General features: G+C 44.4%; 1 protein-coding gene across 12 annotated transcripts in view; it reads right to left on the bottom strand.

Moving 5' to 3' along the window:
* The window catches only part of LOC139051497 (vinexin-like), a 647,850-nt gene that overhangs the window by 50,495 nt on the left and 571,535 nt on the right, over nucleotides 1-25,820 (bottom strand). For all 12 annotated transcript variants that reach the window (XM_070528475.1, XM_070528476.1, XM_070528474.1 and 9 more), the window contains 4 exons: nucleotides 22,379-22,467; nucleotides 18,245-18,379; nucleotides 14,524-14,638; nucleotides 13,953-14,063 (listed from right to left, as the gene is read on the bottom strand). In XM_070528475.1, coding sequence (XP_070384576.1) covers nucleotides 13,953-14,063; nucleotides 14,524-14,638; nucleotides 18,245-18,379; nucleotides 22,379-22,467 — 450 coding nt within the window. The remainder of the gene's footprint in view (nucleotides 1-13,952; nucleotides 14,064-14,523; nucleotides 14,639-18,244; nucleotides 18,380-22,378; nucleotides 22,468-25,820) is intronic.

Here is a 25,820-nt window from a genome sequence, read left to right as displayed (position 1 = left end):
GTTACAGGGTGTGTGAAAACGGCTACTGCACAAAGCAAAAACAATTTTTCTTTCTTTCCTTTCCTTATATTGTTTTGGGGGGAGGGGGTGCAGGGTAATGGAGTCAGTGCAGAGTGATGCAAGTCACCCTGGCAACAGAAATGCGACCGGCACATCGACGTGGCTGCTCTGCCGGTCTGACAACAGCCAGTGTCTCAGCTCGACTGTTTGTATCATCCACTAGAGTGCAAAAAGCAGTTAGCAAAATCCGTAATTGAGCATGTTGTAAGCTAATGGACTTGGGCTGGGACTTTTGAAAAATTCATATCATCCCTAAATTCTCATCTGGTGTGATCGTATCACCGAGATTCTACTATACTTTGATAACACATCCCTTGAGTTGGTGTCATCGTAAGGATATCTTAGTGTTTACAGCTGTCGCAACCTGTCCTGAAACTATCCCATGAAGTAAATTATTGCCAAAGCTGGTTTACCTTGGACAAAACTTCTATATGGCAGCACCGCCAGTTTAAAAACCTCTCTACCCTGCTTATGCCTGTCCATCGCTTAAATATGTGTCAACTATTTAGAACCCTGAGGCGGTATTCTTGGACCATCCCTCTCAGCGATGCTATAACTTTTGCATCATGTAGTACACAGTGCACTGGATCATTCGGGTAGCTTTGCTCAACCAGCCAGCCAGCTCAACTGGTTTTGCTGAACTAGTCAATCAGCACTCGCTGATAGCGATATCTCCGAAAGCGGCCGTCTGAGACTACTGTTGGCAATACAACAATAAACTATCTAGAAGCTGTTCAGAATACCGTATAAACCTGAATATAGGTTGAGTGGAAATATAAGTCAACCACTTAACCTAAAGTAGAAGAATACAGGAGACAAAAAATGAAAACAAAAAAATTTTGATACAAGGTTTACTTTCACAACAGTGCTGCAGTTCTACAATAAAGTGACTGCACTGCCACCAGTAGTGAGCATGCACAAAACTCTTGCACAACGTCTGAAAGTGTGTCCTCCAGCTGTGGATGCACCGATTGATGCCCAAAAATTACGTTTTATGTGAGTTGTGTGCCAGCAGTTTCCTTTTTTGTGCCCACCAATATTGAACAGATTTTTCCGAAACACCAAACTGGCGCTGAGAAACCATGATGCTGTTCATTTCAACAATGTCTATGATGTTTATCTTGAACGCTGCTGAACGCTTTCTCTGTGTGCTGCTACTGATTGCTAAAAAAGAACACCCGAGATCGATCAGGCAGCGACAAGAAAAAAAATTGTCAGCAATCACATTTGAATATGGATACGCTTTGGCTGTGTTTGTCAACATGCACACCACAGTTTGTGAGACAATGACTCGCATTCTGCTAAAGACCACAATACAGTCGCCGACTGATTTTTCGAACTCCAAAAATTTGGACATGCTCGATTATTCGGTCTGCTTCGCGGAACCACCATTCTTCCCATAGACCATAATGTATAACAACTGTCGAATGTTCGGACACCTTGCAACCTCTCGTATGATTTTTCGGACACTCCTTGAGCCAACTCGATCGAGAACACCATGCACCGACTCTGACCGATGCATGATTCAACTTGCTGAACGCCATTTTTGTTTTGAACGGAGCCCCCTTGCTGCCCCACAAAGTGATGCTACTACAAATCCCTGCTCATCATCATCGTTTCTGCCTGGTTTGCAGCTACAGCAGTTCCGGTCTCAGCTTAGTAACCTATGTCAAGACAATCCAGCAGCTGATTTGTTTCTCCCTTCTAGTAACGACGCTGCGAGTAGGCCACGTTTGTGCGACTGGTGTCGGCGTGATGGCATGGTGATGTTTGCTTTGTGTGCTGTGTTGAAGTTGCAGTGATGCAACGCGGCATATGGAAACATTGCGTCAAGTGTCTAATGGCGCAGACTGCACTGGGGAACGCCGGCAAGTGGGTGCCGGGAGGCCTAGGCTCTTCCGTCTTCCGATGTGCTCCCTAGTGACGCTGAAAATGTTCTGGCGAGGCCTGCACAGTGGTTGTACTGCAATTCCGGACACAGTCTCATTTGACAGTTTCACAGGTGCTGATACTGCTGTACCGACATGTGCAGAACTTGATGACGGTGAGATCATTTGTCAGGTTTCTGCTGCGCCGCCGGACGATGACTCCGAGTCGGAAGATGACGCACCATGTGCTATGCTGCCGTCGCATGCGGAGCGTGCACAAGCAGCGACCATATGACCCTCTCCAAGATTCAGGCTTATCTGAGCGCGTGTAAATGGAACAGCGTGCAACGGCGCATTCACGATTTCTTCAAGCCTACTGCTGAGCCCGAATAAGTGCGGGGAAATGAAGGATTTCTTTTTTTTAATGTGCTTTTTCGGACACCTGCTTATTCGGACATTTCCACAGTCCCCGTGAGGTTCGAATAAACGGTTGGCGACTGTATAAGGTGAGAGGTGACTTTAGCCTTCTTTTTTCAACAAATATTTCGAATTATATTCCGGCTTATATGGTAGTTCGGCTTGCTTTGGCTTATCTAATTTATAACCACACGGACAAATGTTAGCACAACAAAGCCAGAGATTAAAGGAGTCCTGGACCACCCTTCAGATTTTGTGAAAAAACACAGTCAGCAGATAGCATAGACTGCAGCGAACATCTCAGCCAAATATTGCAGTCATGCGCAGTGCATATAGCTCACAAGCACAACCCAAAGTCACCTTCTTTTCAAATGCTCTCTCTTCAACAGAAGCCTGCTCCTCACTCTTCTTTAGGCACTTTATTTTGTAATGTAGCAGATTCCTATATGGTGGCTGCTATGGGATGATAACTGACATCAATAAAGGAAGGTGTTTGGATCAGTGCTCTCCTTCCTACTGTTACTGTGCACGTTTATTGATGCAGTTGCAGTTTAATAAACAGGCTGAAGTAAGCGAAAATCTGCTCTTGAATTTCAATAATTATCACATACTTCAAGAAGAAGCAGACTATCGTTTGCTGATGCTTGGCCAAAGCCACCCGCATAGGAATTCAGCTTTGGCCACCTTGCTTATTAGTGTCATAGTCACCAAGTCTTGCTAACTGACTAATTTTTAACACTCAACTAGGCTGGAACCCTGCGACACTTAAGGTTAGACCACACGTACGCATGCCAGCATGCACTCAATTCTGGCCACTCCTGGTTAGACGCCTTGGCAGACTTTGCTTTGTATTGAGCTATTGATAGCACTTCGAAATGCGCAAGTTGGATGTGGCTACTAATCGTCAGTCAAGCTGGCGCGAGACAAAGCCGTGGTAGGAGCACGGCCAGACTGGAGCATAAAAGTGTGAGGACGCATCAAGCCCTGTCATGCACAAAGCAAACGCTGTGCATACACACTACAATTGCACGTAGCTGCAGTGTACTGCGCAGAGTAGATATCATGGCTGCAGTGGAGTGTTGCGACAAGTCTGCTGACAGAGTGCACGGCCACTCACCGAGGACAACTATGTTTAGTACGTCGTAGGCGCCAAAATAAAAAATAGTAGTGTCTACGTGAACATCCAAAATCAAATTTGAACTGCGTGCCACGGTGACGTTCAGTAGGTGGAGTGTTGTGGGCATGCCCCGCTCCACTGTACTCTTTCCAGTGCAAGTCATTGAAAAAGGAGCAGAAGCACCGCGAAGGGAGTTGTTTGGTTGCCAATAACTCCGCTTCTGCAAAACTCAATTAAGTACTTTTTGCAGCAAAGTACTTCTGAAATAGTCTATTTTAACTTCAAATGCATTTCTTGACTTCAATATATAGTGGTTCAGGGCTTTTTGAACCTTTCAGAATCTCCTACTCAGCGTAAAACAGCCTGGCTCAATCTTTTTCACAAAATTTATTACCATAACCATCTTCACAAGCTCTTCCTTAAATCCTATTCTTTCATATCATCTAGAATTGACTATCAGCGGCCATTTAATATTCTCATGCAATTTTTTCCGAGGACAACCACTGAAAGGAATCACCTACCACAAGTACCGTATTTACACACTTGTAAGTCGGCCTATTTTTTTTTTTTATTTGAAAATCTGAAGGGGGGTCGACTTACAATCGAAACCAAAACATGGCACCACCAAAAAAAAAGCGAGACCAATGAGATATCAGGGGAGCTACAACGTAGTTACAATTTTATGCTTGCTCTATGGCCCTACCTGTAGCTTTTTGCTATCCCGCGAGTTTGTTCGCTTTTCAGAAGGGTTTTTCAACATTTTTGAGAGTTTTACAGTGCACACAACACTCATGGGGGGTGTCAGCAGTTTATGGAAGTGCCGCTGCTTCATTCGTGGCGACACCCTCACAACGACGGCACTTGCAGGGAGTATCGATAGTTCATGAAAGAGCAGAAGAGCAGACACCGCTCACGTGTTTCTCTTTCCCTGTAGCTCTTCGTTTGACGCGTTCGACTTGACTGCTGGCTATTTGCTACTTCCATGCTTCCTCAGTCATCATGACTGCCCCAGACCTACTAAACATTCAGCGCTCGTTCAGAGCAGCGTTCAAGAGGGCTGCCATCCTTTACGCCGAAGAAAAAAACTCACTGCGCAGCGGACCGCAAGTTCGATATTTCTGAACGGGTGGTGCAAGAGTGGCGACTGGCAGCGAAGCGAAATTTTCACCTGTGACGGCAAGTGAGGAATTTCCTAGGTGCTTAAGTCTGGACGCTTTCTGGAGCTGTAGGCCAAGCTTGTGGCGTACGTCACTCAAATGCGTCATCAGTCCCTGCCAGTGAAGTGTGACATGGTCATGAAACAAGACAGGATCTTTGCCTTTTAAGGACCTGCTCCACAGTGAGTACAACGAGTGGCTGGTGGCAGAAGACCGCGAACTTACGCCAACCGGATCTGTTAAAAGAGCCTACATGATAGCTGCGAGTGGTTGGGTGCATTCACCGTGAGCTGCTGTTCCACAAAATGTTGTAGTGCAGTTGTTTGCTAAATGCGGAATTTCGCTGGTCGACGACGTGCTGTGGGACCGTAGCAGCGATGACAATGGCAGCACTAGTGAGGACGATGGCACAAGTGAAGACGAGTAGTGCAGTGAGCATGTCAGCGACTAATAATTTTTCGTTATCGAATGCGCCCTTGGGTATGCTCTTGTTTTTTTTTCCTGTCACACGCGATATGGGGGGGGTGTCGTCTTACATTCAACTTACAATCGTGTAAATATGGTAGGTACTGCTATATTACTAACAGGCACCGAATAACTGCAGTGCATCTTAAAAGCATACTGTTTAAAGTGAATTTTTCAATATTTGCTCTCCGTCTGTAATGAGCTAATCCCAGAAGGTAGCACAAATAAATAAATACAGTCAATCTCACTCATAACAATATTCAAGCGCCACAAAAATCCCATTGCTATAACCGGGTTCCACAAAAAAAGCAGAGGGGACGAGCATTTAAACATTTTAATTAGACAGAAAGTACAGTCAAACCCGCTTATAGCATTACTGGTTTTAACAATACTTGGAAGTAACAATGAGTAGCTACTGCACCATTAACTTTTGCATGTGTTCTATGTTAAAATAAACCTCTTGCTGCAATGCTTCGATGTCGCAATATTGCCTATCAGAATTGAATCTTACTACTAGGTGTATGTGTGGAAAATGAAAAGGGTTGCAGTATCCAGGAAAAGGAAAAAAAATGCAAGCTGCTTTGCCACACTGGCCTTTGGGCAGCGCACCACGCACAGCATGTCTTTGTCAACCGTCTCCCTTTCACTTCTCCGACATCAACAAGAGGGTGGAAGGGAGACGGGAGAGGAGCGAGGCCAGCAATGTGATGCGACGAAGGTGTGCCATGCCGGGTGTGTGGCACATTGATGGCTGTGGCAAAAAGGGTTGCATACTTAAAAAAATTGTTTTAGGCAATGTGATGAAGGCATGCAGTACGGTGTGCACAGGTGTGATGACGTGGCTTGTGTTTTACTCTCTTTCCTTTCTTTTTGTTGACGATTTTGCATTTTTTTTTTCCTTTTGGTACACACACCCAGTAGCCAGATTTAATTGTTATAACTCATAATGCAGTATGGGTGCATTGTAGTAAACAGCTTATTTTACCATAGAACACATACAAAAGTTGATAGTGCACCAGCTTTTCACTGTTATACCTGATACATTGTTACAATCGGTGTTGTTAAAAGGAGGTTCGACTGTAGATACACCCATAAATAAACAAACAAACAAACAAACAAATAAATAAATAAATATAGATGTTACTTTTAGCAATATTTCTTTAGCGCATAATGTGACCGAGAATGTGGCAACGGACATGCATACGTGGTAGTGATGGGTGAATACAGTCAACGACTGATTTTCCGGACATGCCCGATATTTCAGACGGCTTCGCGGCATGACCATGTACCCTATAGAGTCCATGTATAAGAATGTCTACCCTTTGTTGTCCGATTTTCCGGAAATCTTGCCACAGCCGCAGGTTCGAAACAGCATTAATCGAAACCACTACCACCACCGCCACTTTTATTAACTCGCCGCTTTGAACCGGTGCTATCACACGGAGATCCACTGGCAGCTGTAGCCACCACCGCGGCAACGCTAGGCCTAGCTGCTTTGACGTTTGCTATTAAGCTTCTTGCCGTTCGGGGCCGTGTTTTTCATTGAAAGAATTCCCCACTGTCAGCAATGGCACCAACTCTACCTTTGTAATTCTCGCCAGTGGCTTCGAAGCTCGGAAAGCACGGTGCATTGCATAATGCCGGTGCCTGAAAATCATCTTCGCTTCGACACAGAAATGTTACGTGGTGAAGCATACGCGAAGTATTGCAGTAAAGCGTAACAAGAATGGGAAAGTGGCAATTATCACGGGATACAGTAAGTATTCCGTAATTATATACATGTGCAAACGCCGTCTCCTGCCACAGTAAGAGCACCAACATGCTTAATATGTGTACTGGCAGGCCTCCAGAGCTTTTTCGGTCGTGCCGGTGGCGATTTGAGCACTTGGGAGCAGTAAAAGGCATGCATTCATTTTTTTGAAATGCCCGATTTTTCGGACATTTTTACGGCCCGTATGCCGTCCGAAAAATTTGACATTGACTGTACTCAAAATTTTGAATCCGAGTCGAATACTAGTGGCTGCTATTTTAAAATCCGATTCGAGGATTCAGTACTCGAAATTGTGAAATATTTTTTTTCCGAATATAAGGCACAACAATCCTTTATATTATAGTTCACAAAAATGGCTGTTAGAAACGGTGACCGTTCCTCAGAAATCCGCAGTGGGACCACCAGAATTTTGCAGAGGACCAGTTTCTAGGCGAAAGCATGGAGGAAATAACTTCTACTCAATAATTTTCAGTCCCTGAAACAAGTATGTCTTGCCTTTAGACATCCTGCTAATTTGTAATCCTGATTAAGGCAAAAAATTTTATTATTTGTTCAGCAATTCACCACGTTTGCACTCCTCTACACTTTTCCATTTGAAAGAGCGGAACACTTCATGTGCATCTGGTGGTGTGCAGTCCCTTTGCTTCATTGTTCTCATTGTGACGGTGCACCAGCCACGATCCCATTTCAGAAGTTTGTCAATTACACGCTCCTGTGTCGGCCAGACGTCCAGTTGTGAATGGCATCAAATATGGCGATAAACTGCTCTTCTATTTTTTTCTATACAGGGTTCTTGAAATAGTTAAATATTCCATTTTGTGCGAAATTAGTATATATATATATATATATATATATATATATATATATATATATATATATATATATATATATATATATATACACATATATATATATATATTGACACGTGTACTTGTCTTTATCGGGCGAGAAGTTTTGTCGCCTAACAAATGTGATCGCACAGCGCGGGACGCGCCTGCATGTATCCGAAGTTTCTGGAAAGTTATCGATGCTTCTATCCGCTGTCTGTTGTCGCCGAACGTTGTGTTATCTGATTTCATCGCTTGACACGAACGGTGTAGAACATTTTAGAAGGCATGCGGGTCCCAACGTTTAATCTGGAACATTCGATGATTGCTGTATAAAAGCCGACGCGCTTGACCCGCTGATCAGATTTTCGACGATCGCCGACTGTGTTTGCCGCTTTCGTTGTACTATAAGTGTAGCCTGTTTTGTGGGCACAGGTTCGCCCAATAAAAGCTAGTTTTGTATTCCACTGTACTGCTTCTTTCTTCGCCGTCACTACCACGTGACAATATATATATATATACATATTGTCGCAGCACTGCGCGGCTGCGGCTGAGGCAGAGAAAGACGAAGTAGAGTGTGCGCGCGTGACCTCGCGGTACTCTGCGCCGGCTGGGCCTGGCCTGTAGCTTCCCTCTCGGATCTCGTTTCACCGTGTCACCCTGTAAATAAGCATCATTTGTAACATCTTTGGTGGACGTGCGGGGTAAATCTTGGACGATCCTGGACGACCCAGCTCTACCAACTGTCCGACGGAGTAGGCGCTTGGCCGGCTTACGACCACAAGCAGCGGACATGGCCGATTCCGGAGAAGGCAATGACGACCCCACCTGCGGCGGACCAGACAGCAATCACGCAGGTCAGGCTGGCTACTGGACACCGCTGCGAGAGCCACCCACCTTTTCGGGGAAGGCCAACGAAGACGTCGACGACTGGCTTAAACACTACAACAGAGTGAGTCGCCACAACCACTGGAACTCTACAAAGCAGCTCGATAACGTGGCTTTTTTTTTTCGCTGGCACCGCGCTCCTCTGGTTTGAAAACCACGAGAGCGTTCTAACAAGCTGGGATAACTTTGTAGAAGAATTCACCAAGTGCTTCGGGGACCCAATCTCTAAGAAAAAGAAGGCTGAGCAGACGCTTTCCCGACGAGCTCAATTACCTGGCGAAACGTGTACAACGTACATAGAGACGCCGACAAGATGCACCACAACGATTTGTTGCGCGGGCTCTTCCCTCCTACAACCAGCCTGAGAGTACGTTTCCACCCATAACACCCATGTCACCGGTGTCACCCGCGACAAGCCGCGACTCCCGCACTTGCTACAGCTGCAGTGTGGCTGGACACATTGCTAGGTATTGCCACCGCCGCCAGCAGCGTGCTCCACGGTTTAATTCCTACATGCCCCGCGTGCCCGCTGATGAGCCCTGGCCATATCCCACTTCCTTCCAGCGGCTGGAGCAGGGACGCGCAAACCGCAGTGACTCCCCCGTTTCCGATCGCAGCCTGACACCACCACCGACACGACAACGACGCTCTCCATCATCTCGTCGTCGCTCGTTATCACCGCCGCCGCTGGGAAACTAGCTGGTGTGACCGACGGGGGTGAGGCCGCAATATGTTCATCTTCATCAAGACCCCCTTGTGTTAAATTGTTTAAAAACAAAGTGTGCGTTTTAGTTGACAATGTGAGTGCTTTTGCTTTAGTTGACACTGGGGCGGCAGGTTCTGTTATGAGCCTGTCCTTCAAAAATCGTCTTGGACAAAAAGTTATGTATTCTTGGGATCGAAACGCTACCTTTCGTGGAGTTGGCGGGGAAATGTTACGCCCACTTGGATCTGTTCTGTTTCAGTTATGATAGGGGAGCAGACATTTAGAAGTGAATTTACTGTGCTTGCACGTACAACGCATGACATTATTTTAGGAATTGATTTCTTGCGTGAGTGGGGGGCAACTTTGGATTGTGGAAGTGGCGCGATTTCTCTTCGCCGCGACGCGCGAACTTCAATGACAGATAGCACCAGTGATGCCGCCGACGTTCTCACCGTGTCACAAGATGTCTGTTTGCCCCCTAAGACTGCAATGTTTGTACCTGTCACTAATTCTCGCCCTCGTACAGGTTCTTGTTGTGGTTTAGCCGAGCCCGATTATAACAATACGCTCAAGAAAAATGCGATAGTCCCTCGCTCCCTCGTGGTTACCACTGATGGTTGTACTCGTTTGTGGACAGTGAACGTTTCAACCCAATCTATAACATTGCCGCTAGGACTTAAACTGGCAAGTTTTGATGAACAAGCCATTGTCAGCGTCGGAACGGTCGAAATGTCAACTGACGAAAAAAAATCCAACCCCAACTCCATCTATGATAATTCTGCCGACTTTAAGCGCATGATTGACAAGTCGCTGTCTTCTAGTGAGCAGTGTGTGCTGGAAGCTGTGCTCGCTCGCTACGCCACAGTGTTTGATTTTGCTCAAGGCCAACGAGCGTCCCATACACCACTGGCGTCTCGTATGCAACACCGCATCCATACCGGGCAAGCAACGCCAATTTGTCAGAAGCCCTACCGCGTTTCACCTTCAGAGAGAAAAGTCATCGCCGAGCAGGTCGAAGAAATGTTACAGAAAGGAGTGATCCAGGAATCATCTAGCCCTTGGGCTGCTCCTGTGATCCTAGTCAAGAAAAAAGACAACTCATGGAGATTCTGTGTGGACTATCACCACCTAAATACCGTCACAAAGAAAGACGTGTACCCCCTACCACGAATAGATGATGCCGTCGACTGCCTCCACTCCGCGTCGTATTTCTCTTCTGTTGATTTGCGGTCAGGATATTGGCAAATTCCCATGCACCCCTCAGACAAGGAGAAGACAGCCTTCGTGACACCTGACGGTCTCTTTGAATTCAACGTTATGCCCTTTGGCTTATGCAACGCTCCAGCGACGTTCGAGCGATTTATGGATACCGTGCTCCGCGAACTCAAATGGGAAATTTGCATGTGCTATTTAGACAACGTCATTATCTACGGCCGGACATTTCACGAGCACAATCAGCGCCTGTTGATCGTTCTTGACTGTATCCAGCAAGCTGGCCTTATTTTAAACTCGAAGAAATGTCATTTCGGTGAGCGTCAAGCCCTCGTACTAGGCTTTCTGGTCGACAAAGACGGCATACGATCAGACACTGAAAAGATAGCAGCGGTTCGCGACTTCCAACAGCCACAAACGGTGAAAGATCTGCGAAGCTTTTTGGGCCTTTGTTCATATTTCCGACGCTTTATCAAAAATTTCGCACAGCTTGCCTCTCCCCTCACGTCTCTCCGTACTTGTGGACTGCTGACTGCGAGTCGGCGTTTCAACAGCTGAAATTTTTGTTGACTTCTGGACTACTGCGGCATTTTGATCCGGAGGCGTCAACTGAGCTGCACACTGCCGCCAGCGGTGCGGGTGTTGGTGCTGTGCTTGTTCAACTTTGCGATGGCCGTGAGCATGTCATTGCCTACGCTAGTCGGACACTTACAAAAGCGGAGACAAACTACACCGTTACTGAACTCGAGTGCCTAGCAGTCGTCTTCGCCATTCAGAAGTTCCGTCCCTATCTACATGGCCGAGCATTCACGATAGTGACTGACCATCATTCACTCTGTTGGCTGGTTGGGCTGCGTGACCCGTCTGGCCGGTTGGCCCGCTGGGCTTTGCGCCTTCAAGAGTACAGCTTTTCCGTTAACTACAAGAGCGGACGCTGTCACACGGATGCTGATTGCCTATCCCGTCTCCCTTCACCGCACACTAAAGCTGATGATGACTTCGACGACTACCTAGTTTCCATCTCTTCCGACTTTCCAGACCTGCGTACCTTCGAGAGCGAGCAACGTTGCGACCCTACCTTGAAATCCCTACGGGTAGCTGCACGTGAGCCAGCAGGAACAACACCATTTACTTTTCGTAATGGTTTGCTGTACAAAAAAAAATTACTCGGCTGATGGTCCCCCATTGCTTCTAGTTGTGCCCGAAAACCTGCGCTCTGCTGTCCTTCGTTGTATGCATGACGATATCACGTCCGAGCACCTTGGCTTTACACGCACACTACACCGACTTAGAGATTTTTCTGGCCCAAGCTCTGGAAAACAACGAAACAGTATGTCGCCAGCTGTACTGTTTGCCAGCACCACAAGCAAACAACGACGGCCCCAGCAGGCTATATACAACCAGTTAAGCCACCGACGTTACCCTTTGAAAAAGTGGGCATCGACTTGCTTGGACCCCTCCCAAAGACGTCAGCTGGCTACCGCTGGATTATAGTATGCGTAGATTATCTTACTCGCTCCACGGAAACGGCGGCACTTCCATCTGCCAGTGCAGCAGATGTCTCTTCATTTTTGTTGCATCACGTCATACTCCGTCACGGCGCTCCCCGTGTTGTCATCAGTGACCGTGGACGGCAATTCACCGCCGACGTCGTTGAAGAACTTTTGCGGCTTTGTGGTTCTGCATATCGTCATGCCACTCCTTACCTCCCGCAAACCAATGGCCTCACGGAGCGGACGAATCGAACCCTTACCAACATGTTATCAATGTATGTCGCTGCTGACCACAAGAATTGGGACGCCCGCTTACCTTTTGTAACGTACGCATACAATAGTGCCAAGCACGAAGTTACTGGATATGCGCCGTTCTTTTTGCTGTACGCACGCGCACCCCAGAGCTTTCTGGACACTATTCTACCTTTAATGTGCCAGGAGGATCCTTGCATCGCCCAAACTCTGTGTCGTGCTGAGGAAGCACGTCGACTGGCGCATCTTAGGACGTTGTCCTCACAAGGCAACAGCAAGATTCGCTATGATGCGTGGCATATCCCCGTCAGTTTTACTCCCGGTGATTATGTTTGGTTGTGGACACCTGTTCGCAAAAAGGGATTGTACCGCAAGTTTCTCGCCACTTACACCGGACCATTCGTTATACTCAACCGCTTGAGCGATGTAAACTATGTCGTCGCCAAAGTGACGGCAAGTAATCGGCGTTCACGGGCGACGCAAGTTGTTCCCATGGCCAGACTCGAGCAGTGCCATCACAGGTCCCTTTAACTCGCTCAGCGAGCTTCGTCTGCCCCCGGGGAAAATGTCGCAGCACTGCGCGGCTGCGGCTGAGGCAGAGAAAGACGAAGTAGAGTGTGCGCGCGTGAGCTCGCGGTACTCTGCGCCGGCTGGGCTTGGCCTGTAGCTTCCCTCTCGGACCTCGTTTCACCATTTCACCTGCTAACAATATATATATAAGCTTTATTTGACAGAGATCTTTTTAAGGAGGGGTGGTCGGAGCCACCCAGTGCAGGGCCCCACTTGGCCTCTGCCGCCTGCCAGACCTGGTTAATTAAGGACTTCTGTGCTGCCAAGACGAAACGGGCGAGCTGTGCCTGCCACTGCTCCATTGTGTCATTGTCATATGGCCTATGGGGGCGCTTAGTGCACTCCCAGGTTACACGTATTAGGGTGCCATTGCACCAAGAGCAGCTGGCCCTATAGCAAGTGGGATACATGGCGTTCAGCAATTTTAGATGGGGGAATACCCCAGCCTGTATTTTGCGCCAATTGGCGGCCTCTTCCCTGCTTAGTTGCAGAAGAGGCAGCGGGTATTTTCTGTGTACTCCACGCTGATGAGTAAGGATGTCTTTGGCATTTAAATTGATGGGATTTTAAAAGAGATAGTGCGAGTGGTTGGGGTTAGAAACCTCTTCGTTCTCTTGTACCCCCTGTGTGTCCTGGGCACCAGAGTAGGTGATGACGGTGGTTGAAAGATTTGGAAATTATTGTGAAGCTAGCCGCAGTCAAGTGCCCCTTGAAAAACATGCGACATTTCTCTTGGGAGCCTGTGACCATAACCGAGTCCCTTTGGGAACACTATGCGTGAGAGAGGGCGATCGCCACTGCTAGCATTTCGGCCAAGGCAGGGGATCACGCCGTGGCCAATGCAGTTATTTGCTGCTGGCTGATCGTGTTCACGACTGCCAAGACGTCCCTCCTTTTGTAGCGTTGTCCGGTCGCCTCTGCATATGCAGCTGCATCCGTGTAGTATGTATAGTACCTAGGGTTATTAGTAAGTATTCAGTGTTAAATTTGATATTTGATTATCGTTTTTCTCAAACATTCATATTCAATTTAATTAGAAAATTTTGCTGTCCAAGCACCTCTTACATCCGGGGATTAAAGAATATCTGACTTTTATATGCACCCACATCAAAGATACTCAAACGCGAGCGAACCATGTATAACACATACCCTGAAAAGGGACAGCTCAGCAGGTGTTTGGGCCGAGAAATTGAACTTGGCACGGGCCAAGCCTTCCAGAGCACGCTTTGGCTGCAGGTGCGCACTTTCAGCAGGGATCACCTACAAGATAAGATGGCCAACAAATTAGTAAAGTGGGTACCTTTCTGCTAAAGAAGGGGCCTGATACACGAAAATTCCACGAAATCTGTGATGCCAGATTGAGAACAACAGCTTAGTTGTTTGGGTGCACAATGCACCCAAACAAAGTGCGTTAAATAATCCACTACTAATTCAAAGACACTAATCTACCAATAATCCAGCTAATCATTCCTCACTTTGCACTAAAAAAAAAGAAGAAAAAAATGAGGGCTCAGAAAAAATTGGTGACTGGAACATGCTAATTCCAGGTTTCTCTTTATACATTGTGCCTTTAAGGTGATATGGCACCATCTCCCATTTGCAAATGGAACTGGCTATGCGATGAGCCCTTTATTAATTCTGCTGCAGCTAGCACTCAAAAGCAAACAAAACGCATAGGGTCACACTTTCAATATGCTATTCATCTCCAGTGGCTCCTCACCTCGACATAACTGACGGGGAAGATGCCGACGAGGCCATGGTGCTCCCCCTCATACCAGTTGGTGTCCACTTTGCGCCGGATGTACACGAGGTCGCCCTTGCGCAAGTTGATCTCCCTGTCACCCCATGGTCACCAAGGAGGAGAGCACACTTTAACAATCCATCAATGCAGGGCACACAAATGGCTGGGGCCAGAAAAGACGTATTAATAGCAACAGGAGGAGTTAAAGGAAACATGCTAACAGTCAGGTACTGAGCAAAGCAAAGTATGCTGCACTAATGAATGAATGATTAGGTCTGATATTTTAAAGGTAGACAAGAGACATGGGCGGTGTCACAGCAAAGTCTGTGGATAATTTTGGCCAAGATTCTGGCTGTACAGTTCAGTATTGCACAAGTGGCTGTCACCTCGTTCCACTAAACCTCCCAATTACATCTAATGCACTTGCTAGGCAAACATACTGTTGTGTTCTAGTAAAGATTCAAAAAGCAGGCTATACATGCATGAATATAATTGTGCGAGGAGAAGCACTGTAATATTTTTTCTAATTTCTAATGGCTATTGGTGTACTATTAGATTCTAAGATATGTACAGCAATTGTACAAACAAGATCACAGGGTACAATAAATTCCAGAATAAATAACACATCAATTAGAAAGTATTGGTTTGAAGTTTGAAGTTTCTTTCTTTTTTTGTGACAGAAAGAGGAAACAAGAGCTAAAGGCTATATGGCCTGACAGGAGCTCTTGCTCCTAAGTGCGTTCGGCTTACATGATAATTCAATGTACGAAAAAAGCAAATATAACACAAGAACGAGCAAGTACAATGTAGAAAATGCAAATAAACAAGATAGTTTGTACATTATACAATAACTATGTGAAAAGACATCTTATGCTTAAATTTTTGTTTGTTTGTTTGTACATTCACGTTACAGCACAGATTAAAGCATACATATATAGTGCATAAAAAAATGTTAATGGGACAGCATTTTAAGTATAAGTATTTTGATAATGTATGAGAAGGCTTCTTATACATTGCTTAAAATGAGGTGCATAAAAATCAATTTTTTTGCCTAATGAGGTTCAGTAGCCTTGGTATTCGATACTTTATATCCTGACGTCCGTAGTTAGTATGCGTAAATGGCATTTTTTCGATTTGATTACGTAATGGGTATCAAGGAGAAGTGGCTTTGCTGACAACATGGAGTCTGTATTTTTTTTATATGTAAGAGCAATCTATAATAAAAACTTGATTTGCTCGGGGCAGTAAATGTTTGCCAAAGAGATTGTGTGTGGGTAAGTCACGCGGTCTACCATGGTACTTTTCAAAAATTCGGACAACTCGTTTTTGCATGCTTAATAACTTCTCATAGTTTTTTGCTGTCGTTGTTCCCCAAATCAAGATACAATAAGTTAGCTTCGAGTAAAAAAGGGTGCAGTACTATATTGCTTTTTTTTAGCCATAACGGTATTAGATGACCATTTTTATACATACAGCCTACTATTTTGCTAAGATCATTGCTAAGCTTATTGACATGATTGTCCCAGGAGAAGTTTCTCTTGAAACCAAACCCCATAAAACTTTTGCGTTGTTACTTGTTCTAGCCTCTTTGCTTGAAATAGAACAGTTATATTAACAGGCAATGGCTTATTTATCAGTTTAAATATTATATATTTGGTTTTGTTAACATTCAACTGTAGTTTGTTTATGTACAGCCATTCAGATAATAAATTGAAGTAATCATTTATTTCTTTTTCTAAGCATTGCAGAGAAGAATTTGCAAAGAAAAGATTAATATCATCCGCATACATGATGATATTAGGTGAGGGAGAAATGTTAGGAAGGCCATTAATATAAATATTAAATAATATAGAACCAAGTATGGATCCGTGTGGCACGCCAGTCTGTATTTTGAGAAGTGAGGAAGTCACCTGATTATGTGAAACAAGCTGGTAATGATCCATTAGGTAACTTCTCATTAAATCTAATGCTGCACCGCGTATACCGTATTCATAAAGCTTGCACCAAAGCATAACACGATTTGCACTGTCAAATGCCTTATGCAGGTCCAGAAATAAGCCTACCGTGTATAAACGGTTTTCCATATTTCGCAGTATTTTATGTTTTATATTTAGGAGCACATCATCATATGGTTTATTTTTTTTTGGAATCCATACTGCGCTGTACTAATAATAGCATATTTTCTTAAGAAACCCTCTAGTCGAGTGTTTAGAAAAGTTTCAAAAAATTTTGAAAAAAGAGGTAGTATTGATATAGGCCAGTGTGATGCTCACACTGCCAACATCATATTGTCTCGCTTTTATTGGAGGATAGTGCTGAACAGTAGTAGTTGGGCATACCCCAATGCTTGCTTCAGACTGGCTCTGAAAACCATCATCACATTCAAAATCAATAAAATCGATTCGCTCAAAGGGCCTCTGTGGAGAAATGAGGAGGCATTGGTAATGCTGCTTAGAGAAGTGAGCGTGGCACAATGATCTGGAAAAATTTGGAGCACAACAAATTCTAATATGCTTGTTGAGAAAAACGAGAAATGGTATCATACTCATGCATGATAAAAGGAAATTGCCACTCAGGTTTCGTAGCAATTTTTGCGGAAACATATTCCTGAATTTTTGAAGACGTCAAAGATGCTGACAAAGTATTTTCGGGGACTAAAGTAATACTATTATGTTGGACAGTGTGAAGACTAAACATTGTCAACAGAAAGTGTACAACAGTCAAAAAGCTGCTAACGAGACTGGATTGGCTCGATTATTAGATTGCACCAACTTCATATTTATTTTTATTTTTGCCCTAGAAAAAATCTAAAAGGGCGGTGTGAGTAAAGCTGACATGACTCCTAACAGGGCCCCAGGCCCCATGTGTCACAGTTCAACCAACTCCTGCTACTCAATATAAAGTTGCATATTGAAGGAATATTCCTGATGATGGAGGAACGTAACAACTGACACGAGGTCATGCTTAACAACTGTGCAGATACAAAAGCCAGATGACCAAACAAAATGCTCTTAAACTTAGCTGAAAATAAGGGCCACAAATTTTTAAGCACGTAATTAATTTTAAAGATTGTCAAGGTCTGGAAAGGGGTGTTTTGATATTCAAGGGTTTTAAGTACTGCTACAAACCCTCGACAGTGTCCATCTATATATGAATTGGGACGAGTTTCAAAAGTTCCTCAAAGTTTGAATTAATTTGCGTTTTCTTTTTAATGCCTTGGTGGCTTGTGGACTACAGCCTTAAGAATTTAGAGATCCAGAAGCAGCTAAAGTAATGCGTCAGGAGTTTAGGTATGGAAACAAGGTTAAGTACAAATACTCAAAACAATCAAGAATTATGCTCAAGTTAAACTCTCGACTGTGCTTGACAAACAGAATTCCAGGCCATAAAATTTGTCAGGAAAAAAATAGAGAGGGAGAGAGAGAGTGTGTGTGTGTGGGAGAGAGAGAGAGAGAGAAAAGATGTGCATGATATGGCTATTTGTAAAAAGCAGTTTATGGAGTACTTGAAGTAATTTTTTTTTGTTTCGTTCATTGTTCACCTTTTCATTTTTTTTGTCACTGGGATACACTGCTAATACCATGAGGGCATGACAAGACGTTTCACTGTACACAGACGAATAGTGGTCTTCCTCCCTCCCCCCCCACACACGCAGACACACGCATATATTCTTTCATTGAGAATATTTAAGAACACTTACTTGGGGGATTGGGCAAAGAAGTTGTATAGCACCTTTGCGAGGGTTTTTGGCTCGGATGGTCGGTATGTTCGACTCACAGTCGGCTCAAAAGAGTTCTCGTACCGGTCGAGCGGGATTGGAGACTTTTGTGATGGCCTGCAGTATACAGTCAGTAATAACAATATGGTCAGTGACAAGCTTTGCTGCAGACATGAAAAAATTCAATGTTTTCATACAGTTTAGACTGAATCATCAATGTGAAACAGCTTTATGTTGGTGGCGTGTTGAAGCACAATGTAAACCCATCCCAAAGACTTCAGTTTTACACTCGTGACCAATCAGCTAAGCCCTTTCTGGCCCAAATTGTTTTAATGAAACGAAAATTTTATATTACATGTATCTGAATGAGATCAGATAGAGAAATAAAGAAAAAAAATCCCACTGAAGTTCTGGGCAACATAACAAAGGTTTTACTTATGAACTGCCAAAATCTCAATGCGTTCTAAGCAGTAAGTGGTTCTTCCAACTTCTCAATTCATAATCATGATAGAGTGAAATATAGGCACAGATTATTTAAGACCACTTTTGTGCGACCCAAGGCAGGTAATACGAATTGAGCAGCCTGCTCCCAAAATATAGTACAGAGGCCGGTCTAAGCTTAGTGTGATGCGATGCATGGGCATTTGTGAAATATGAAGGAGAGACATCTTTATCTGTGGCACAGTCAACAAATTATGTAATTAGCCTTTTTGACACTTGCATTACTCTTGAAGTTTTTTTCTTTCTTGATGTAGGATATTTCTTGCAGAACACTGATTCTACAGGAACCAGTGGTCCATAAAAGGGTTAATACTACTGAATGCTCATGTCAACTAACATTCACTGTTGTCATCAGCAGAGCACACAGGCCTGTTTGTTTTGGCTTGGATTAGGCACACCTGCATCTCGGCGTCTGCCAACAGTGTTTTTTGAGCTCAAGCTTCTTCAAAGAAGCGGCGGCACACTTTCTCTCCCATTAATGCCTCATGTGTAAATTGTTTCTGTTCTTTTTTGCCTTCCGCCGTGCATTCGCCCCATGGACCATTTGAAGCACCCTCTTAGTTGCACAGCCAACGCACGATTTTTCGGACTCCCTAGGGGCCGTAAAAACGTCAGAAAAATCGAGCAGTTCGAAAAAATGAATGCACGTCTTTTACTGCCCATAACGGGCCCCTCATGAGGCCACATAGCAAATTTCAGTTATACCCTGGAAGTTGTTACATTCCCTCTAGGGAGTGTTCTGCCACAAAAATTTTTCCAATTGGTTCATTAATAGCTGAAATAGAAATATTTCAGTGCCGTGAACCCATGATTTCAGTAGACGAGGGCCCCTGCCAAGAGAGACACTCTCTGCACTTGCCCCGTCTGGCCTCCACAAGCAAAATTCCTTCCCTGCCGTCTCCCATAGCGGAGCTCGAGGATCGTGTGATGCTTACGTCACGGGCCCCACCTTCATTTTTTTTCCCTCGCTTTCTTGCTGCGCGGTGCACTTGAATTGACGGCATCGCGCGTGAGCTGTTGCATTAGTCTCGTTTTGTGCAGCACATGATTTTGCGCTCTGTGCACAAGAACACCTGACTGGCGGTATAAGCCAGTGCTGCACAAATACTGAGGCAGATAGAAGCGCATCACAGAGAATGATTGCACGCTGGAACAAGGTAGAAAATGGCATAGTTTCGGTGTCAGCGTGCGCGACTGCATGACATGGGAACATGCAGATGAAACGGAAGTACATCTCTCTTGCTGCGTTGCGAAGTAAAACAAGGGCACGCAGACATTCGGTTTGTGTGTTTCATTATTTCTTTAAACTTTAATTTGTCTATTGAAGTAACAGATTAAACAAATTACTGATGTTGCCTGAAATAATTGTTGAAGTAACATGTCACTTCGAGCGATGTCACAGCAGTGCAATGCACGTAGGCATACTTGTGCAATATACGTCCACTCTCCGGCTGGGAGCACGGTGCCCGCGAGAAGAGCCCACGGCATTCGGTTTGAAATTTGAGCTCTTTCAGCGGCACGTAGCGATGTAATACTTAGCAGACACGATAGTTAGCGCGCATAGTATGCACAACGCTTGTAAGCTCAAAATGGCCAGACCTGGTGAGGGGCCCTTTAAGGGCTCAAATCACCACAGGCACATCCGAAAAAGCTCTGAAGGCCTGCCAGTACACATATTAGACATATCGGTGCTCTTACTGTGACAGGAGAAAGCAGTTGCCCGTATATATAATTAAGGAACACATACTGAGTCCCATGACAATTGCCCCTTCGCACACTTATGCTTCACCGCAATACTTTCGCGTATGCTTCACAGCGTAACAATTCTGTATTGAGGCGAAGCTGACTTTCGGAAACCGACATTATGCAACGCGCCGTGCTTTCCGAGCTTCGAAGCCAAGCGCGAGGACCACAAAGGCGCTGTCGGCGCCATTTCTGACACCGGCGAGCTGTTTCAATGAAAAACACGGCACCGAATGACAAGAACGGCTACGGCTGCCAGCAGATCTGCGTGCGAGAGTGCTGTTTCGAGGCGGAAAGGTAATCGAAATTGCCGTGATAGCGGTGGCTTTAGTGCCGTTTTGGACCTGCGGTCATGGCAAAAAGTCTGGGAAATCGGACCGCAAAGGGTTCTCGCGTCCGAAATTTCAGACGTTCTTATACACTGACTCTATTGGGGAAGTGGTGGTACCGCGAAGCCGTCCGGACGTCCGGAAAGTCGGTCGTTGACGGTAAACTGGCAACTCCTCCAGCGGACGACACGGCGTCCAAGAGGTTTCGTTACAATTCCTCTGTTACTCGAGCCAGCTTTACCACGACTTTCGTTCCCTTTCAGCATTACTGCTCATTTTCTCTGATAAAGTACAAATTCCCTGAGTTTTCCCTAAGTATTTCCAGACTATTCAAAATCCCTGAAAATTCCCGGTTTTCCCTGTTTTCGCGGTTGGTAGACACCCTGAAATCTAAGGTTTTACCATGTGTTTGCATTTCATTCTTCATGTTTGCACTCTGTAAGCAGAGCAGCAATGAGAAAATCTGCAATCAGACTATTCCATCCATAAAATGTGGGTATATAACTACATGTCACAGTGCAAGAATTCACAGGTCATTGCACAAGTTGCAATTTCAACAAAACTGCACACTTGCGATGCATTAGGCCAAGTACTCACTTTTTATTTATTTCTGCTCGCATGCTTTCCATATTTGCGTTGTGATTTTTACAATGTTTAGCACATACGTTGAGTGCATTAGAGACAAACCGTCGAATCTGTGGCTTTATTTCAAAGAATGAAACACACATTGAAAGTTTGGTGTACTTGATGTAGTACACTGGACATTTGCAGCTACAAATTGGTGCTTTTCTTTCATTTGTGTTCCAACATGGATACAGTTTTTCCTCAGAAGCAAGCTGTTTTGTCCCTCACACGAGGCTCTGAATACAGTTGAGAGTGCAGAAAACATAGAAGAGGGCATTGATATCGTGACTGTGAAGCAAAAAACTGCCTGAAGAAATGGACGAAGAGGAAGGCAATGACAACAACACGGATGCTTTCACCGTAAACAATATCTGCAGTTAGTGTAGGTAATCGATGTCTGCAGCTAGTGTAGGTTAGCAAAGCCTATGACAATATTCTGGCAAAATGGTTTCATTGCAACAGCATTATGATGTCAACTTGTGATGTCGGCATTGCCATTGCCATGCTTGCTGCATGTCACTGTATTCATGTTTGGATGCTCATGACAGATAGTTATGGTCACTACCCTGAAAAAAAAAAAAGGAAAGCAGCTCCAATGCCAATTTGTCACACCTGAGCATCACGGTGATGCGAGAAGTGCACGGTCCTTTGTGCCTCAAAAAAGTGTGCTTAAAAAAATTTCATACAAGAACGTAAGAGCACGATGACAAGTGCCTTCACCAAGTGTACTAGATTTAGTACACGACTGCAACTTGAGAACCAACAAATACTTTTCGACACTTTTTTGAAGATGTGATATTTGTGCTATGTTTTCATGATTAACAAAGTTTGATAAATATTGTACCAGCAGTTTTATTGTGGGTCATAATAAGTTAAAGAGCCCTCATAAACTAAGCATGCACAGAGGGATGCCACTCACAACAAGTTGTCGTTGTGGCGTCTCATTTCTAGCTCTGCTGACTGGCGCTGCTGCTTCTTGTGGAACTCGTCCTCATAAAACTTTCGCATCTGTAACGGTAAGAAATAGCTGTAATGTACAAATTGGGATTTCTAGTGCTTCTAAATCAGCAGATCCAACAGCACATTCAGTGCGTGACAGCTACTTGAGCTGCATTCTTATTAAAGGCCAACTACAATGAAAATTCCACTTTGGCTAAACTTGTTATGAGTGGTATATACTACTAAAAGAATGCTGGCAATAACCACAGGGCTGGTAATTGCATAGTGTTCTTCTTTAGCAGCCTTTAAAAACCACCAAAGCAGATGATGTGTGCACCTGGTGGTTGTTGCTATGGTGCGCGTCCCAGCGTGGTGCTTCAGATATTTATGAGAGCAGCGAAGGCTGAGGAGGCAGATGCTCTAGGTCATGCATCACTTCTAGTGAGTGGTGGCAGTGCTTTTGTTTCTTCAGTTTCGGTCTTAAGAACGGATATTTTTGCAAGCTTTTCATGATGCTTCCACTCATATTTGAAATGTTAAATTTTGCACGGAGGCTCCTCTATGTCTACACTTCTCACACTAGGCGTTTCACGTGATCCAAAATGTTGCAGTTGGTCTTTAACGGGCGACATAAAAGGCAACTGCTCTTATTTCTCTCACGTGCTCTCACAAAGTAAGAACCAAACCTGCAAATGATACACTATGTGGTGTCCATTCTGAATGCTTGTTTTTTCAAAAAGCAAGGGTGTGGCAATATGCCAACACTATTTCCTTGTGCAATAAAAGACACAAGAGATACAAATAACTATTTGTTGAAGTGAACCTTCATTACTGTGAAACCTACGAAGTTATACTTTCATGATTTCATAACTTATCAGGGGGAAAATTTAGTTTTATTTCACAAAAACTTTCTTGAGCACTTCCCAAAACTTTCCCTAAAGTGAAATGCTAAACTAAACATTGTCGATTGTTGTGGGACATTTTCAGTATCAACTTTCATTGATCACTTCGGCAAAAATTGAGAACCCTTTTCTGCAGCGGAAATTTCACATAAACGCTATTCAAGGCAGAGGGCCAAACTGAACATCAGGTGCACTACAATTCAAACAATTCAGTAAATATAAACGAAGCTTATGACAAAGAGGCTATGAACAACAAAAGGTACCCATAATGAGCATGTCACTACAGTGATCTGGGAAAGGGGGTCAGGGTCACTCCCATGGTGGCAATTTTCAATGTGGGCATCCCAACGTACCAATTAGGTGGAAACGCCTCAGGTTAGGGAGAAACCCCTTTCCAAGTGCTGAGGTCCCACAATGGCCAAGCATCTGGCTGGGATACCTATTCATTGGTCAGTACCCAGTGGTAGCTCAAGTCTGCCTCCCATAGCCATGATGGAGGCTCTGCACCAAGCCTGTCTGAGGTTGGACAAAGGGAGCCCAGAGACCATGCCTAGAATTCTCTATAAGGCCCCCTTTGAGATGCGAACGTTCACAAGTAGCCGGAATAAAGTTTTGATTTTTCCGAGGGGGGATGGAGGGGGGGGGGCGACCAGCTTTTCCAATTTCATTTATAAATACATAGATAGATAAATAAATAAATAAATAAATAAATAAAAAAATAAATAAATGTGAACCTGTAACAACTATCCCAGTTGCAATTTTTTTTACATGTACAAATGATTTGTCATGAGAGCAAGCTCCTTACAGCAACAATGTGTCTTGGCAGTGGATAAGCACATAGGAGGGCCCCCTATACCATGTATGTATTTAAGCACAATGCCTTACCGTTTCATGTATTCCCTGATGAAGGCCAGACCACGGTCAAAACATAGGAAATAAAGCATCGGTTTTTGTTTTTGTACATGCGTCTGTAACCTACAAGTGCCTGTTCATATACATACTATATATATATACACACACACATAACTTTATTACCAGTTGCACATGAAGAAACTTCTTGTGACCTCGAAGAAGTGTTCACTGATGTGAAGGCCTTATATGAGTATTTACAAGATATCCTAGTAGGAGACAGTTAAGTTTCACAGCCTGAGTTTTCTCGCACCACTAAGCATCTACGTATCTTGGGGGTGTAATCTTTGTTCGTGGAATTGTTGTTAGTACTTCGCTATCACTAACACTACTTCGCCTTTCTAGAGAAACTGCAGCCTCTTTCTCTCTTTTTATTTTACTCTGAGTCCGAGTATAAGCTCTACTGTGCATGACTGCTGCTGATTCTGATTTCAACTGAATCTGGCTTGGCCCCATTTCAGTTAACGAGTGAATTGTACAGGGCATCCCAACTATAATGCACCATGTTTTTAAGTAAGAGCAATTATGTTACTCGAAGAAACGTACTGCAGGTTGTTTCCAGTACAATGGAGTTGTCGCCAATTATTATTTCGTCCCTGACATTTAATTAGCAAATTGCAATTAATTATCTGACTCAAGAAGTACTGTCCTAATTATCAAAGTGTCAATGAGGCATATGCAGGCACAGCCTAGGGACATCTAACTGCGGTATTTTCAGCGACATACTAATTAGCTACTAATTTTTTCGGACCAGTAAAGGAACCCCTGAAATATAAAAAGTATCATGTGACTGCGCTTTCACCCACATCATAAAGTAGCACCCTCAAATAAGCTTATTAAAAACAACTGCATTGCCTGTCGCAAACCCAAAGAAAGGGACAGCATACTATAATGACAGGAAGGAGCATCAACAGCAGGCATGTGCAGTACCATGGCCCCAAGCGCTAGCGGGCCCCAATGTTTGTGTGCCCCTAAGCTAAAACATTCTAATGTTTAAAAATCCCAGCTTTGCTCGCACCACATCAACAGAGTGCGTGCGCAGCTATATTTTACGCCACAAACTCGCTTCGGACCAAATCGAAATTAAAGTGATCGTTTTATTTTTCATTAGAGTGCATACGTGCTGCAAAAACAGGTTCCTCGCAAGAAATAAAAGTGAAATAAACAGACCGGGAAGCGACACACGTGCAGAGAAAAGGCAAAACCAATGCGTTCAAAAAAGTAAATGTACCACTTCTAGATGAGCTGAAGTAGCAATTGTGATGGCTGCACAAAAAAACAACAGAAAAAGAAAACCATCAGTTTTCAGTGGCCCATATTATCTATGAATTCGTAAGCGCCATTGAACACCAGCTGCTGCCTAGAGGGCGTGTTCGAATAGGTGTCCTTCTGGAACTACGCCGCACTGAGTCCGCTTTATCACATCTTCAGTGGTGTTCTTGATGACAGACGCTGGAATTCTATGGCAGACATCTATTATCCTCGCCTTGAGCTCATCTCTTGTCATCTCCATCATGCAAACAAGGTCTTTCACATAATCCCAAAGAAATCGAGTGGAGAGAGGTCACGTGACCTAGCCGGCCAATTTACAGGCCCGTGCCTTCCAATCTA

This window comes from Dermacentor albipictus, unplaced genomic scaffold, assembly GCF_038994185.2.
Source record: "Dermacentor albipictus isolate Rhodes 1998 colony unplaced genomic scaffold, USDA_Dalb.pri_finalv2 scaffold_12, whole genome shotgun sequence".
Taxonomy (NCBI): domain Eukaryota; kingdom Metazoa; phylum Arthropoda; class Arachnida; order Ixodida; family Ixodidae; genus Dermacentor; species Dermacentor albipictus.
Note: the sequence above shows the minus strand (reverse complement) of the source record. Positions and strands in the feature narration are given on the sequence as shown.